The 17,862-nt window shown below is 46.2% G+C and overlaps 1 protein-coding gene across 2 annotated transcripts; it reads right to left on the minus strand.

The window, feature by feature from the left end:
• Positions 1–2,830: 2,830 nt before the first annotated feature.
• Positions 2,831–16,540, minus strand: SFXN3 (sideroflexin 3). Of its 2 annotated transcripts, none has more exons than XM_081912522.1 (11): positions 16,386–16,540; positions 12,573–12,739; positions 11,557–11,727; positions 10,616–10,714; positions 10,022–10,097; positions 9,529–9,614; positions 7,924–8,051; positions 6,734–6,783; positions 6,105–6,154; positions 4,489–4,536; positions 2,831–3,528 (listed from the first exon to the last, which is right to left on the minus strand). In XM_081912522.1, the coding sequence occupies exons 2-11, from the start codon at positions 12,734–12,736 to the stop codon at positions 3,432–3,434; spliced, it is 969 nt and encodes a 322-aa protein (XP_081768648.1). In that variant the 5' UTR covers positions 12,737–12,739; positions 16,386–16,540; the 3' UTR covers positions 2,831–3,431. The 2 variants fall into 2 exon arrangements, with proteins under 2 accessions (XP_081768648.1, XP_081768647.1); XM_081912521.1 differs by lacking the exon at positions 16,386–16,540 and adding an exon at positions 15,890–16,021.
• Positions 16,541–17,862: the final 1,322 nt, after the last annotated feature.

The following is a 17,862-nucleotide window of genomic DNA, read 5'->3' on the forward strand; positions in this document are numbered from 1 at the left end:
AATAATCACTGTAATCACAAACGGATTAACCTTTGAAGAATGCGGGTGGGAATTAGGGGACCCACACTTGGAAGTTAGTGGGAAGCTTTTTGCCTTCATCGCCAGTAAGAGTAATTTTGGTCACATTTCCTTAAAACAAAACTCTGCATCAAAATCTGCTGTCTATGAGCAAGAAACATAGCAATGCATTTTACCTGTCAGTTCAAGAAAACAGCAAAGACATGTGCAAGAGTCAGAAATTATATTCTTTATTTGGAAACAGATGCCTTATTTAAAGCTATACAAGAGGTATAACATGGAATCAATGAGGATTCCTGCACAGACATTGCTTTGCATTTGGTAAAATAAGCCTCAAACATAACCCAACACAGTAAAAGAAAAATAAGCTGACTCAAACCATTTTAAGCTTGTAAGAGTTGGATCGGATGAGGTCTCATCAAGTGAGTGTGATAAAGAGGATATAAAGTAACCCCTGATGGAACTCTGAGGCTCTAGCAAAGATGACATTTAACAAAGGAAGCAAGCATGCAAACCCAGGCGGTTCTGCTCAGATTAAAATAAATGATTTGCTCCAGGGATAAAAAGTACATAAAACTGGATTAAGCCACTGACCTTCATCCACCTTTGGAGAAGGCAGTTCTGGCAGTTCTTTATTCTACTTTGCAGGCCAAACATCATGTGTCATCACACACACTTGTTCCACTTTAGCTCTGTGTGCGTGTTGCTTAGGTCAAATAAGTGCTATGGATCCTGCTGCTGCTGCTGCTGAAGTCAAGGGCAAAAATGACATTGAACTAAACGTTCTGAGCAAATGGAATCTGATGCTAGATTGTGCAGAATATGCAACAGCATGGACTACAGGGATGGACATTGCTGTAGAGCATTTTATCCCTTCAGACCATCAGCGAAGAGAATTTTTATGGGTCAAATCCACCCAAAGGCATCTTATGGATGCGCTGATTCAGTGCACCTGATCACTACACACAAATCTGATCCTAGCACTGACCAGTTAAGTCTACATGGCAGACAGAAGGAATTGTAGGGTTACAAGGCAGGTACCATAATCAACACAGGGTAATACTGCAGAAAACCTCCTGCCCACATTGCTTTCTTTATTAGGAGCAAATGCTGATTCAGAGTCAGAAAGTGTGTTTGCAAAAAAATGACAACATCTCTCCTCAAGCTTTCCATTTAAGAAGAAAGCCAAGGTGGGAAGAGGGTGGAAGAAGTCTAGCGCAAACAAACTTGCACCTTTTTGACTGGAATTATGGCAGGCTTCTTCCAGTCCAAAGGGTTTGCTATGCTTGCAAATTGCGTACAATTCTGTCAAATGGAAAGAGGCTATAATAATTTGTTGATTTCCTCATGACAGCCAATGGGGAGGCACAAAGATTCAGCTTTTCCCAGATCAGTATTCTGATACGGTGCCAAGATGAACCAGGCAGCCTTCAAACTGTCTGAGCCAAACTGGAGTAATTTCCAAAGTGCTGAATCAGGGTCCAAAACAAACCTTGTGGTTAGTGCACACTCTTGAGTATTGGATACTGCTTTAGCAAGTAAAGCATCAAACCAGATACCCAAGAGCTTTTGTGCAGACACAGCTCCCCAAACGCCGGAACATCATTTATTATTTTATTTATTTTGTAAGATTTTATGTACTGCTTGATTGTAAAAAACAAAACCTCAAAGTGGTTGTCTCAACTGTTCTGGCAAAGTACAGGTACCACTATTCAGTCACAGCCACATGCACCAAAGAGAGTCATTTATGCTCTCAGGCAGGTGTGACCCTTTTCTACCTGACAAATTCACCCAAGTAAGTATTCACTTGGAGCAAAAAGGTATGTGCTTAGAAATTTGGGGGGTGGGGTTAAGAATTCTCCAACTAAATGGTGAGATTTCTATTTGTGCAACAGAATTCTTCATATTGCTCTTCCCTCTCCATGTGCCCCCAAGGGCCCCCCCCCTTCACTCCTGAGGGTTGGGAACCCCTAGGACAGATTCAGGGGAAGGGGGACACACAGGGAGAGGAGAGGGAGCATAAGTTCCTTTGCACAACAATAAGTATGTTCCAGCTCCACTGTCAGAGACATTATGCCTCTTAATACCAGTTGCTGGAAAACCCAGGTGGGCAGAGTACTGTTAGGCTCATGTCCTGCTTGCAGGCTCCCCATTGGCATTTATCTGCAATTATGAGAATAGGCCATTGGCTTGATCCAGTAGGCTTGTATTGCGTTCTTAAAATGTGGAACCACTTAGTTGGATACCACCCATGGTATTAATGAAAGGTTTGGGGGAGTGAGTGCGTGGAAAGGGTAAGCAGAACAAATTTCTTTCTCAGTCTGGGAGGTGAAACCATCACGCCCCATGAGCATGGGTTTGCTGCTGTCACAACCCTCACCTGATCCAATGAAGCTGGCAGAAGTGATGCTCCATTTGGATGCCATCCCTATCAATTGCCCTGGGCCTTCAAGCAAGCTATGCAACCGTACAAAATATTGCTGTGGTTATGCTAAAATAGCTAAGCAGAACATAAGGGGTGAAGCCTCTACATATATAGACACATCCCTTCCCACTTTATGTGAAATTCTGTGGTTTCCAAGGGGCAGATAAGGGGCATGTTAGGATCAACTGATTTCCATGATCCAATCTCCTATAACATAATTATGCAAACACCAGATCTTTGCTTCATCTTCGAAGCATGTGCTCACCTCCGAATCGAAGACTGCTGATAGAAAATCCACCAACCTCTTTGAATTTTAGCGGTTTCCTGCTAACTCAGTATGGTCAATTGCTTGCTTCCCTAAGTAGGAAGCACTGGGCTTATTTGACTAGAGAAAAAACATCTCAAGAACGTAGGTATTGCAAAAACACATAATGCTCTTATGCAGGAGAGTGATCTCCTTTACCTCTGAATACATGAAATTCCAACTAACCAGGACAGCAAGTTGCCTTCCATTTAGCAACTGATTCTCAGGTGTCCCATGGATTTCTCCTCTTCCCAAACATTTCTCAACGTTATCATTCTTAGGATAATACATCATTAAAATTATAGTGCACATACATCCACACCTGTACACATACTACTGTAGAATTATGTGTAATGTAAGGATTTAGGCTTAAGGACTTCTTTGCTCCTGAAACCCAAATGGGTCGTCACTGGAATGTTTCTGCTATGTTCAGAGTATGAACACACATCACTGCAACAACCACATTGCCACATTACAATCTACCCTAGGGTTCACCTGAATTCAGGAAGGTTATATCATACACATAGGGCCTGCCATGACTTGTCAGCCAATAAGAAAGCAGCATATAAAAGGGATTATACTATTACAAAGTGTAAATTCCTCCTCAGGAGCACCGGATCCCTGGTTCTTCTACTTCTTCCTGGTTTTTTTACTCCATACCAGGGCAGCATGAGGAAGCTTCTCTCAAAGCCCTTTATTAAAGTAGACAACCTCAATGTCAGAGTTTTTCTCCCTGATCAGAGCTTGGACTTCAGGTTCCAGGCGGCTCACCCGCATTGAGCTGGAGAAAGGAAAACAAGATGTTTTTCTAGTTCTTAGGGCAAAGGGGAGAGTAGGAAATGGAAAGCAAAGTTATGGGGCAGGGCTATCTCAAGAGGTGCACAGCCATGCTCTGAAAAATGGGCTATGACTTCCCATGTCATGTTTTAAATAAGCAGTAGGCTAATCTGTATATTATGGGAAAGAGATGCTTACAGTGTGTCCACCATGTATGCCTCTGGAGAACACCACAGTTGCTGAAGAAGAAACCAGGTCCCAAGCATGTGGTGACCAAAGGTGTCTTCTTCAAACTTCATGCGGGATGCTCTTTCCCACACTGTGTGGCATTTCCCCCAACTGTGACATTGCCCCCATTTGAAAACCTCCCAAGCAGAAAGGGGAAACATCTGTGACTCCTAAAGAATGTAGGATTGCTTCTATACTTAAGACAGGATCAGGCTTCAAAACTGTAACACACCAGCAGGGCATGAAAACCGTAGCAAACATTAAAAAGGCCATCTTTTTCAAAATAATGCTTCTTGCCCCACCCACCCCGGCAAAAAAAAAGAAAAAAAACCTTTTCAAATTTTGAATTGAAAGTAAACAGTTGTGAAAATGTTGACTTTGGACAGCAAAATATTAAAAAAAGAAAAGTAAACAGCTTATGAGGAACTCCCCATTCAAAATTATACAGATTCAGCACTGAGACTTGCATTCAGTGCTAGATCTACTCAGAACAGACTGCCTGACGTTGATGAACATGACTAACAGGTCCGTTAAAGTCTATGTGACCCATGCGCGAGAGCACAGTTCCCCAAAAGGAGCATTTTGGGGCACCAAGATCTCACACGAAGCACAGCCCCTCCAAACGGGACGTCCCAGACAGTTGATGGGTATGTGCCACGAACCCCCTGGGTGGCTGGACCCCAAATGGACACCGGGAACCGCTCTCATAGAATATAACATGCAATGGCATGCTTACCTTTTCTGGGGGAAGAGTGCACAGCAAAGGGGGGTAGCAAACACCAAACTGGAAAAACAAAGACAGGAGAGGAGTCACATCTGCCTTGGAGGATGGGCAAGGGAGTCGCTCTGGGGGGAAATAATCCTCACCCCCCCTCCCACCAACCCGGGGGGGGGAGGCAATAGCAATGTTCTATGTTGCTCTATGTGTTGGGGGTATAGGCTGCTTTCTTGCTCCGAGTCAGAATTGTGGGTGCCGAACAACACACAATGGAGTGCAGTATCTTGCATCCCAATCAAAGCTTTTCTCTTGTGCCTCCTTCACCAACCTGGAGCTCTCCAGATGTTTTGGACTACAACTCCCAACTACAACTGATCATCAAAAAACATCTGGAGGGCACCAGGTTGGCAAAGGGCCCCCAACCCATTTTCCTGGAATGGGGATCTAGTCAAATTTCCAAAAGGAACAGCACTATGTAATGAAAGCTACCTTGCCTGATCCATTACAAATAAGCTGGACACCATGTTATTGTCATTTCAATGGGGCTTGTGGGGGGCAACCCACAAAAGTTGAAATATTCAGAATGGAACAGGTTGCCACTCAGAAATTTCAACACCTTCAAACTGACATACAGTGGATACCTCAGGTTACATACGCTTCAGGTTACAGACCCCGCTAACCCAGAAATAGTGCTTCAGGTTAAGAACTTTGCTTCAGGGTGAGAACAGAAATTGTGCTCTGGCGGTGCAGTGGCAGCAGGAGGCCCCATTAGCTAAAGTGGTGCTTCAGGTTAAGAACAGTTTCAGGTTAAGTACGGACCTCCGGAAAGAATTAAGTACTTAACCCGAGGTACTACTGTACATTGATAGGAACTGGTGAAGAAAATCCAGAAGGGCCATGGAATGTGGGTCCCCGTGCCTGATTCCCACAATCCTACCCTCTCAGGAGATTACCTCACTTGCTCCTGTAAGCCATATGCTATCTGGTTCTAGTCAAAAGCTGTGTTTCTTTATTATTTATATATTCCATGCTTGTCTTGTCTTTCATCCCAGGAGCTCAAGGCTCCTAGGTCATCATGCCCCAACCAGCTACCCCCAAATTTAGCCTCCAGAACCAGGTTGGTCTGGGAGAAAGTGAGTTTCCTAGCTGAGAAAAGGATTTGAACCTGAGCCTCCTCAGTCATAGGCACTCTACTTCCCCACACTGGTCAGATTCACACCATAAATTTAAAGCGCTATGGTATCAATTTAAACAGCCATGGCTTTCCCCAAGTATTCTGGGAACTGCAGCTCATTAAAGGTGCTAAGGGTTTGTTAAGTTGTTAGGAGATCCCTGCTGCCCACACAGAACTACAGTCCCGAGTGATTTAACATTCAATTCCTCTTCACAGGGAACTCTGGAAATTGTAGCTTTTTTGGCGGGGGAACAAACTCAGCACTGTAAACAAACTAAAGCTCCCAGAATCCTTTGGGGGAAGCTGTGACTGTTTAAAGTGGTATCATGGCACTTTATAAACATACAGTGTGAATGTGACCACGGTTTGCACTGACATTCTTCTCAGAGAGCTCTGGCAACCTGTTCTCTCCTCCTGACGTACAATACTCCCATTTGCACAAGGGAAGAAGCACACTTACCACAGGCCCACCAGCCCAACCTGCAGAGGAGCATTCATCCAAGGGTACCGCTGGAAGGAAACACAAGGCATTGGTTCGTGCTCAGGATCTACATCTGTTTCCAAAGCAGCCGTTGTCGCTTGTTGCTTACAGAGGTGCAGCCATTGACCCAGCAGGAGCACTCATACGTTTCTTGGGGAAAGCCCTATGTGGCACTCCAGATAGTGCTAAACTACAACACAGTCTCAGCCAGCATGGTCAATGGTCAGGGATGATGGCAACATCTAGAGAGCCAAGGGTTAGCCACCCCTGCTTAAGAAGCTTTGAATATTTTTGACACTAGCATTTCCAAGATGGCAGTCAATACACCTTCTAAGAAATTAAACTCCCCTTCCTGATAAGAAGAGCCCTGATGGATCAACCCAAAAACCTATGTAATCTAGCACTCTGTTTGCAGTGTGACCAACTGAATGCCCTTGGGAAGCCCACAACCAGGGTATGAGGCCAATAACCCTCTCCTGTTCATTAGGGTTGAGAAGTAAGCTGAACACACACACACAAATACGGCTCATCTCAGGAAAGCAACCACATCCTTCTCAGTCTCTAGGAATGGAGGCCTGGGAGCTGAACTAAGATCCAAAAGGACCTACCTTCAAAAATGCTCTCTTCTCTAGCGCATTCATGATCACAGGAGGGATGGCTATAAGGAAAATGAGGAAGGAGAATATTAAAGACACACCCAACCAGCCATATGTCTCCTGCATGTTTTGAATCGGTTTTAGGGTTGTTGTTGTTTTATTTCTCTAGGAATTCCTGGAATCCATTGAGGATACTCAGAAACTAACATCACAATGAGTAGTTCACAAACTTAAAAGCTCAGAGGTGCCCCAACTGGTAATGGAATTTGATTTATGGCTGCATTCACATGGCAGTTTATTTCATTTTCATGACATTTCCACATTATATTTATGCTTTCACACAATGTAAAAGCCACTTCAGAACCATAGTGGAATACAGCACAGGTTAAACACTGGTTTCCATATTATTTGCAAATGGGGAAACGAGCACTTAACTTTAATTATTTTCCACTACGGTTCCAGAAGTCACTCTTACATCATGTGAAAGCTCAAATATAATGCAGAACTAAGAAGTTAGGGGAAAGTCAAGAGAATGGAATAAACTGCCATGCGAAGGCAGCCCAGATTGTCATTTTGTTTTTGCCCTGCAAATGCCAACAAGTTAAAACAGGATTTCTACCTTGCTAGAACCTTTCAGGAGATAATGACAAAATAGCACAGCATGTATGCACCAAAAGCAGAACTAAAATTAATGGGCTCTTCAAAATGCTTAATATTTACGTCAAATATTCTCCAGGCAATCTGTGAATGCTCAAATGGTGGCAGAGGGCATGTGCTCCCCAGCCCCTGCCGACAGGATCATGTGCAGGATCTTTGCGCTGCACCTCCCCAATTGTGTGCCTGGGACAATGGTCCCTCAGGCTACACCACTGTACCGCCCTCCTTCAGCAGATCTCAGGGCCCTTTTAAATTAAAAGTGCCAAAGGTTTAACCTGGGCCCTGCTACATGCAAACATGTGTTCTGCCACTAAGCCTCCCAATGCACATCAAGCATCCAAATTAATTAATTGTTAGTAAGAAACACTCCTCAGTTTATAATATTTCATATCTGAATCTTACAAAAAAATTGAGAGAAGCCAGCAAATCAAAATCATTCACATTTTCACCCATAAAAAAGTGTCATCCCTTATTGGCGAAGTTGGAACTTCAAGTATTTGCTTCCGCTCTCACCAATGGCCACTGCCAATGCAGCAGCTACTTACCCATGGCAGGTGCAGCCATGCCAATTCGAGACACCACCACTTGTGCAATGGCTTGCTGAGCGGCTGCCTTTGACTCACCCAACCGATTTCCATTCTCGTCTGTAATGGGGATACCAAGCTTTAGCTCCCTGTAAAAATGGTTAAGGGGGAGGAATACAACCCTTTATTGTCATTTTCAGCCTCTCCTTTCTCTTGCTGCCAGAAATGCAGCAATTCTTCTGAGTCCTAGTTGCCTGTGCTTCCTGTCTTTCTAGACCAGGAACAGAAGTATTAAATTAGGCTCCAACTCCAGATGTTGTTTTGGACTACAAATCCCACCCACCCACCAACCAACCAGCACTGGACCATGTCTGTCCTGCTGGATCTCCAAAAAAGGATGGTCTGGAACAATGTGGTATAGGACCACAGGACGATGTGGAGTAGCTCCATCACATTATCCCACCTGACCACTCCCCAGGAACCAAAGCCACATAAACATCACAACAGCAGACACTGTTCAGACATGACAACAAGGCACACCAGGAGATTGTGAGACCCGTGGCTCCACTCTTCATTACACTTTTTCTCTACTCTTCAATATGTTGCCTCCTCTCCAACATCTTCCACCTACTTCAAAACCCTAGCTCTCTACCCTGGCTCTGGCACATGATGCAGCAATCTTCATAAAGCTAAGCAGGTCTCGGTCCGGTAGGTGCCTGGATGGGAGACCTTTATATATCACCTTGAATTACCAAGTAGGAAAAGATGGGATACAAAGAAATAAAAGGAACTATATTCTCAGCTAAAGTAACAAACTTATCACAGAAATGTAGATGTTGCTTTCTAAATTCAGTGGTAACTCTAGTTGCAAATGGGATCCGTTCCAGAGGCCCATTCGCAACATTAAAAGAGTGCAACCCGCAGCGGCGCATCTGTGCACGCGGGGATTGCGATTCGCTGCTTCTGCACATGTGTGTGACATCATTTTGCGCTTCTGCGCATGTGCAAAACAGCAAAACCCAGAAGTAACCCTTTCCGATACGTCCGGGTCACCACAGGACGTAACCTGAAAGAACGTAACATGAAGCAAACGTACCATGAGGTTTGACTGTAGCTAGAAAGCTTCTCTCTTCATGCCGGGGATGGAGATGGTAGTTCCCCTTACACAATCTGGTATTACTTTTTACTATGTTCCAAGTCCCCCCACCCTTCATAGATCTATAATGGCAAAGCCCTCTGCTATGCTGTTAGCCTGATGCCAGTTATTGTGGATTCCGTATATTATCATAGCTGTGAACACCTCATACTTTCAAGGTCAAAAGACTGAGAAAAGATGCCCAGGGGTGCAGTAATTTAGAATATGCTACTAGCAAGAAATGGCCAAGACCTGGACTTTCCAGGAGGGTGGGCTATGTTTGAGTGTCAGAGGACATGCTTTGCTGGGGCAAAAGGTTGCTGGTGTCTCCAGGAAGGGATAGGAAGCTCCCCTGCTTGAAACCGAGGAGAGACCCTGCCAGTCAGTGTAGACAATACTGAGCTAGATGGCCCAATACTGTGCTATATCGGCTCAGTGCAAGGCATCTTCTTAGATTCCTACCCTCTCCCCATCATGCAGCCCTATCTTACCTCTGCCTCATTAATGGTATGTTGATACAGTTAGCCGCTGCCACAGCTGCAAAAGGCACATAGCGTCCAATGATGGGTGGAAGATGCTACCAAGGTAGAAGAGTTGAAAGGGAAAGAGGAAGAGAGAGGAGACATGTGTTACAGTTTGAATTAACAGCAGGATGAATAGGCCCAGGGAAAGTGTACCCAGCTGCCCACCCCCCGTGCACAGGCCTGACCGATGCACAAGAGAAAACAGGAAGAGGAACCAAAGATTTGCAGAAGTACACACACACACACACACACAAACACAAACACTGGAAGAAAACCTTTCCAAACATCTCAGTGAGTGCTGAGCATGCTCAGTGGCCAGGGAATGCTGATAAACAAATAAGGAAAGAGAGTCACTTGTCCTATGCAAGGTCTTGTTTGTAACACCAAAGTGTGACAATCTCAAAGAACAGGCATATCCTCCTTGCTGTGCCAGAGCAGACACAGCCGGCGGGTCCCTTACCTTGGTGAGGGACTTGAGGCCCAGTGCTGTGACCACAGCTCCCGTGGTAGCACTGACGTAGGCAGTGCCCAGCTGGCTGTAAAGGAAGCAGGCAACCAGGTGAGGTTAAGATACTCTCAACTTCCTCCTGTCTAGTCCCAGCCCTAATGCTTCCCCTGGAAAAGGTACTCAATGGGTGGGACATGCAAGAACATTCCTATTCCCACCATTAAAAATCCCCACCAAGATTAAGCAGTCACACATCTTCACCACCTGCCAGTGTTCCTTCTTGCCTCATTCCCTACCCGTTTCTGCACAGGAGGTCTCCACCATGGTCTACCTTGCTTTTGACTTCAAGCTTTCCCTCCATGACTCCTGGAAAGCCCAGCCCCTGCAATCCTCTCCTCTTGACCCTACAAATGGGGCTACCATTGCTTCCTAGGCACACCACTTTGAAGAATTAGCTCCCATGAGTTTTCCTAGGATTTACAATGGGAAAAGGCTAAGAGTGAATTCATTCTTATCAGGCAATCCCATGGCCCTCTGGTGCAATTTCCCACAAATAGGTCTGCATTCGTTTCCAGGGCTCTTGGGCAGGACTCAGTGTCTTCTTACCTGACGGTTATGGGAGCATCTCCACTCCGGTTAGTGTAGTTGACAATGGCGTTGAATGACTGGTTCACCCATTGCCAGAACAGAACAGCAGGGGTTGTTCTGCAAGGAAAGAGAAAAGTCAGGGCTCCCATAAATATGACAAAAACCAGAATGTTAGGCTAATTCTCAAAAAGTAGTGAACGAGCTCTATGTACTGATTTGGTGTGTGCTTCTTGTAACCTCTCCTCCATACATACACACAAAAGCACTCAATGAGGTACGCATGCAGTTTCAATGCCACTGTTCCACTACATATACAGCACTTCCTTTCTCCTTCAGATTTAGGGCCAAACTACATCCAACACAGAAAATCCATGAACAGATCTCTTGTCCTTTTTATTTCATTAAAACTAGCTGATGTTAGGGGGCAATTTGAGTGAGGTAGGGTTCTATACATCCAGAATTTCCCAGACATAGCCAGGATATTGCAGTCGGAAGCAGTGTCCAGGCAGAAATTGCTAAAATGTCTGGGAAAATCCGGATGTATGGCAACCCTTGTTGGCAGTGTCGATTTTCCTTAAAAACAGAAAGCTCAACAACTTTTGTGTCCGGATTTTCACTTTTTGAAATATAGCAACCCTAGGTGAGGTCCATGGCAAGGGGGAAAGTGGGGTTAATTCTTCCCCTCAGCCACAATGTTAGATTGCTCCCTCTTCCTGCCCCAAAGCTGGCATTTCCCTCAGAGATACTTGCCCATATAGTATTTGTCTTTTTTCCCTAACCTGCAGCTAAGAGCAACTTGAGAACTGAGGCAGGGGAGAGAGGGGAACAGTGTTAAACTCCTATCATAGCAGACTGCTTCAAATTAGGCCTCTACATTGCTGCATTACATTAAATGTAAGGTTGTTGTCACGCTGCAGTTCGCGTGGCCACCAATAGGACCTTAGAAGTTGTGCACGTGCCTGTAGAAAGTGAGCATGCACCCAGTGATGGTCATGTTCATGGGCACCTGGGCCGACATTCGCCCAATCAGGATCATCTTCTCGCCAGTGTCCGGGTGGAAAGCCGAGTCGTAGATGTATTTCGCCCGCCATAGTTGGTCCTCAGTCAATCCTGGCGACACCTTCCCTTTCCTGAAACAATCAAGAAAAGGAAAGAAGATTGGAGGCAGTTTAGGGGAATGAGAAGATTTGCTGTGGAGGTTGCTGGGGCAGGAAGTATCAACGCACTGTACTAGGAAGAGGCGGGGTCAGTTTGGGAGGTAAGAATAGCTGTATTACCAATGACCAGAGGTACCCCTCAACACTCCTCTCTATTCATGTACACTGTGAAATGCAAGGAGACTCTTCAAATGAACCAGTTGCCCTGTGGATAGTCTTGGATGGGTTCCTTTGAATGTTCTGATTAATTCAAAATATTGGGTTTGGAATAGGATGTATAGACAGGGCAATGGTTTGGGACTATGCCAATGCTCTGTCACCAAATGGCCAGTAGTCACTGGAGGAGACATTAATACTAATGAGGGAATCGTTAATACTAATATGTTTGTTTGCTAATGGGAACATAAAAGACTGCATTTATTATATATTTATGTTTTCGTTGCACCTATATATTGATTTGTTTGCTTTTCTTGTGAGCCACTTGGAGCATCCTTTGGGAAAGTGGCCTGTAAATAAACTTGATGGTTTAGTCTCTAAACTTCACCTTTCCATCCCTTCTAAAAGTGCATCCTTCTCCCTAGGAGTTCGTTCTCCCTGCTTCTGCTTTCCCAGAGCCACTATATTGAAAGTCAACAAGCCACTCCAGAGTGCTAAGACGAATCTATGAATTCCAGGAACTAGAGGAGAGCACAGTTAACACCAAGTGCTTTAAAAGCCTCTAGATAGCACAACATCAGGATTCCCCACAACCTCACCCCCTCACTGCCTCCCTTGTCATTCTCTAAGGACCAAAGCAATCCCCAGACTAACAAGAGAACCTGTAATCCTCAATCACCCTCCGGGCCTCTTCCAGAGTTTTGCTAGAGAGCAGAAGGTTGCGAGGATCTGTCACCGTGAAGAAGTGTTTTGCTCTCCCTGTGAAGCTGCTCTGGTCCCATCGTGGCTCCTTGGTGTCAATGCGCAAGGACAGTTCCCCAGACATCTTCTGCAAGGAGACAAAGGAGGGAGAGCAAACTCAATTCATGTCACAGTGAGGCTAAGCAGAAGGGTTGGGTCCGCATTGCCAGTGGTGGGTGGGGCCGGAAGCAAAAGCAGTCAGAGCAATGGATGTGACTCTTTATCTTTATATAGCAGGCTAAATTTCATCCACGCTCAAGTCAGAGGCTTCTACCCATACAAATGCCTCTCTCCATTCTCCATTCAGGGAAGCGAGTGGCTGCAAATGGGAGGAAGGGACAGGAAGAATTCCTCCCATGAACTTGATTAAGTTATCTTATCTTAGGGCCCAAGCTTATGTGCTGAAAGTTTGTTTTTCAAAGACCATTAGAACTCGCGCACAATGCTCTCCAACAAAGCAGGAACAAGCAAAACTGGGGAAGTTATCAGATATGTACAAGGTCACTTTCGTACCATCTGAAAGCACGACTTTCGCTTTTACTCGCATACAAGGATGATGTGATCTTCTCACATCTCCACCATTCCCCAAGTTGCTGATATGCCGGAGCTTTGCTCCTGAGTTCCTCCTTACATACATAGGGGATCCTGCCTGTTAAGCACAAGAGGGTTCTTTGCATCCCATTAGAGAGATTCCTAGCCCTTGAGCCTTCTACACAGCAGAATATGTGCCTAAGCAAAATTGAGCCAGTACAATAAAAACAGGTAAATCAATATACATGTTAAGTGGCTTATTTTCTAGAACCTGAAGCTGAGCTTATAGAGGTTACATCAACACTAAGGCTCACACCAAGATTCACGTCTGGAAATGTTGGTTGCCCTTTAAGTCCCATTTGTCATGCCCCTACTGTTACCCAGGCAATAATTAAAATAACAAACATCATACTCCTTGCGTCAAAGAAAAATGTCAGCCTCCAATATTCACAAATTCTCTCTGGAAGGAATAATCCTTTTGGATGGAAACCCTGTGAGGCACAACAGTAATATTCAAAAATAAAAAGCCGATAAAGACTTTATCTGCAGTATTATTAGAACAAATACTCTGAAGCTTTCCTGCAGAGACTGCACACAAAGAACATGCAGAGATACAGATTGAACCTAATAAAATTTCAGGGATTTGAATTCTATTCTTATTAGTGGGTGAAAATGGCATGAACAAAGAAATTAGTCAATTTCATCTGGAGACCAGCAAGGTATCAAGAGGTCACCTCCCCTTTCCTCTTTAACCTGAAAAGCTTCACAAGCATTTTTTATTTCTGTACTTGCTGCTGGTCTACCAAGAGGCCAAAGAGCTGTAGAAGGAGGAGGCAGTTCTATGTTAAAATGCAGCAAATCACTTTAATTTCCAAGAAGCAAGCCACACCACTGGGTTCTCCCTCAGACCTTCTATCAATTTAGTTTGTACTAACATTCCTGGGTTAGGAGGAATAGTCAAGTCTGAAATCCTCAACTTGAGTAGTTACTTAAGACAGCATCCACATTAATACTATGAGTGCGTCTATACTTGGTGTGTCTATAACCTACCAAGCATTCAGTTTGGCACTATAGCACACAGCCAAGAGCACTTTTCTCCTAGAACCCAGGATATGGCCCAAAGGCACAAGAGGCCACTGCCTTGCTGCAGCTAAACAGGAACAGGTCTGGTCAGTGTCTAGATGTTTGACCACCAGGAACCACATGTAGACCACATGGAACCAAGGTGAGCTATATACAGCATTGGCCAGTGAAGCAGCATGGGGAAGCTTCATGTGGCACATGACAGCAGAGTCAATCTGATGCTCCTGCAGCCATGCACCAAGTTGTTTCCTGAAGAGTGCACACACCACCTCACCAGCCACTACTGACTATAGATGTAAGAAAATTAATAAATAAAAGAAATAGGACATGGCCAGGTTTAAAATGGAAGGCAACCCTGGAGATGCCACAACCAGCAATGGTCCTACAATGGTCTGCTGAAATCACAGCATGCTTTGTGGATCAGTTTGTCCTGGCACAAGTATAGTAGGTGACATGCCAGCCATGCAAAAAGTCTACACACACATCGCTCCATCCATGGAGAACTTGGCCAGTCATCTGTCAGGGATTCTTTAGCTGAGATTCCTGCACTGCGGGGGGTTGGACTAGATGCCCCTTGGGGTCCCTTCCAACTCTATGGTCCTAAGTGATGACCCATTTGCTTATATGAAGTTGTGATGTTTCGAACTAGTTAGAAGCCTCTGAAGTAAAGCTGGTGTTTTAAAAATAAAATATATTATCTGGCCAAAAAAAAAAAAGCCCTGCAAGAGAAGAGGTGTATGTCTGAGCAAATGAGAGACCCCAAAATAAAGAAAACAGGGAAGTCTTCCGTCTCTCTCTCTGCAGTCCTCTTGGGAGCCAGTGTGGTATAGTGGTTAGAATGCCCAGCGGGGACCGGGAAACCAGAGTTTAAATCCCCATTGGTCCATGAAACTCACTGGGTGGCCTTGGGCCATTCATTTCCTCTCAGCCTAACCTAAATCACAGGGAGGTTGAGGGGATTAAATGAGAGGAGGGAGATCCATGCACCTTCAGCTCCTTGGAGAAAAGGGTGGGCTATTAAATGCGAGAAAATGAAAACAAAAAGTGGGCCATCGAACAGAAGGCATGCGAAGAAGCTCACGGATGAAAGAAGCCCTACACACCTTCCTGGGTGCTGAGATTAGCAGACGGGGGGGGGGGCTCTTGGTACTTTCTCCACCCTCAGAGTCTGGGGTGCTGGTGCCCCAAGAGAGGCCATTCTCCATGGCAGCCCCTGAGCTGTGGAGCCCCCTTCCCACAGAGATGCACCCAGTACCTTCATCATACAGCTGCCGCGGGATGCTGAAGAGGCACCTCTTGCCTCTGACTTTGACACTTGGGGGCATCTAATTTCAGGGCTCGCCTTATTTTTCCAGTTGTTAGTTGTTCTCAATTGTTTCGAATATTGTGTTTTAATATTGTAACCCACCCTGGGACCTTGAGGCCAAGGAAGAGAGAGGAAGGAAGGAAGGAAGGAAGGAAGGAAGGAAGGAAGGAAGGAAGGAAGGAAGGAAGGAAGGAAGGAAGGAAGGAAGGAAGGAAGGAAGACAGACTCCCGTCTTTCAAGGCTACCCCGCCACAGAAACCGGGGAGTTGAAGGTGGATTGGAGAGGGCTGCTCTGCGTATCCCGCTATGTGCCGCTACCTGTCGCTCGCATACTCTGCCTGCCACCCTCCCAGCGAACTCCCCAGATCCCGGCGAGATGCTCAGCAGCCCTTGGGCACGCGGTGCGCGCAGGGAGTCACCCGCCGGCGCGTGCATGAGCTCGTGACGCGGATGGGCCCCCACCCAAAACCCCGAAGTGACTCATAAAAACGTATGGAGGAGGAGGAGGAAGGGAAAGCGCGCGCGGAGTGGGCGGCAGGGGGTGGGGAGGAGAGAGAGAGAGAGAGAGAGAGAGAGAGAGAGAGAGAGAGAGAGAGAGAGAGAGAGAGAGAGAGAGAGAGAGAGATGGGAACGTGTGATGAGTAATCCGCAGGCTGTGGAGGGAGCAAGGGAGAGGCTGCATAGCGAGGGAGAAGGCGAGGGAGATCCTGGCGCCAGGAGCCCCGAGGCAAAGCGGAGGATGGAGCCGGGAGGCGTCCCCGCCCCGCGAGGGGAGGGCCGGGCTGGGTCACGATCCCTGCGAGAGGAAACTCACTTGTTCCTCCGAGCGGCGGCAGTGGCGGTGGCGGCTGCAACCCTGTCGCCCGGTGGCTGTGACACGGCGGCGCTGGGCTGCTTCCCGAGGCCAGCCCCTTCCTTGGCTTGTCACGGCGCCCGAGCGTCGCGGCCCCCCTGGCGAAGCGAGAGCCAATGAGCGGCGAGGGAGAGCCGGCCAAGAGGCAGGGCTACGGCCTAGCCAGTTCCTCGGAGCCTGCCGGGAAGCGGAGCGGGCGGGAGGCTGGCCCGGGTGGGGCTGCCTGGAAGGAGCGGAGGGGAGAGGCTTGTCCCTGGCAGCCCTCGCGGGGATCGGATTAGGAGGCGGCGGCAGCGGCAGCTGCTCTGGCTGCCGGCCTTTTCCCTGCTTTGCTCCTCGCCCGCCAGGCAAGGTGGGCGCCTCCCCCTTAGAGCGCGCTACGTGCCGCTTGACACAGGCTTTGGGGTCAGATCCTGCCCCGCTCACTGGCAATCGGCCGGAGCTGTCCACGTTTTAAGCCTGAAACCAGTAGCTTCTCCACTGCTTCTCCAGTAGCCTGTCTCCGGCCCTGGAATGGGCGAGATGCTAGGGGAAAGTGCCCTTGAACATGTGCAGAGTGTTTCCTTCCTTCGCTGCTCTTTAAAACAGGCCATTGTACGACCCATCCCCCAGCAGCAGAATGTGATTGGAAGGGGCGGCGGAGGGGTGGGTCGGGGGCAGCTTTGTTTCTTAACAGCTTGCTTAGAGTAAGCTGGCAGTCAGGATACAGGTGGCCTGTAACAGGATCTGCCAGAGGAGCTAGCTGAGTCTCTAGAGTCCATGGATAAAATATATTATTGCATGTGCAGTGGAATGGAATGGCCTCGCGTGAGAAGCATAAATTAGGGCAGAAGAAGCGGAAGCGGCACCTGCTTGACGTTTTGGACTACATGGCCAAGGAGACAATCTTATGAATAGTGGGATATGGCATAGGGTCCCATCTGAGATCAGATGTCAGGAATGGGCTGCTGTTTACTGAATTTGTAACAAATGCCAGAACATTTCTTAGATGCTGTGTGACAAACGTGTATGAATTCATGACATCTCAATGTGAAAATATCTTTAGCTGAATTAATTACAATATCATGGTAGAAATGCTTAATACTTGTAGTACCCTTTACTTTAGTGGTAATCTATGAATTGTTACACTGTTATGCATGGATAGCTTTTTCAGCTGAAATAGACCAAAAACAATGTGATTTATTGCTTTGTTGGTATTTATGTTCTAGTGTGATTTAGGATACAATCTTGAAACATGTATTGATGACCATGAGATCTTTTTGGAAATATTATTTTAAATAAAAATAAAATGATTTAAAACATGTATGTCTACTATTTGGATACATTTCAAAAGAAAACATTCCCATGTTTCTTTGGTGGGATATAACCACCTCATGGAAATTGCTTGCTTGTTTGTTCTGCTCACAACAGTTAATGTAAAAGAAATGTACTTGTTTTC

The sequence above is a fragment of the Podarcis melisellensis genome, assembly GCF_964234715.1.
Source record: "Podarcis melisellensis genome assembly, chromosome: 5".
Taxonomy (NCBI): Eukaryota; Metazoa; Chordata; class Lepidosauria; order Squamata; family Lacertidae; genus Podarcis; species Podarcis melisellensis.

Coding starts and splice junctions, on each gene's coding strand:
- SFXN3 (XM_081912521.1), bottom strand. CDS start 16,006: ATGCACGCGCCGGCGGGTGACTCCCTGCGCGCACCGCGTGCCCAAGGG. Junction 12,740..15,889: donor GCAGAGTATGCGAGCGACAG/GTAGCGGCACAT, acceptor GTCTCCTTGCAG/AAGATGTCTGGGGAACTGTC. Junction 6,784..7,923: donor CATGGCTGCACCTGCCATGG/GTAAGTAGCTGC, acceptor TTTTCCTTATAG/CCATCCCTCCTGTGATCATG.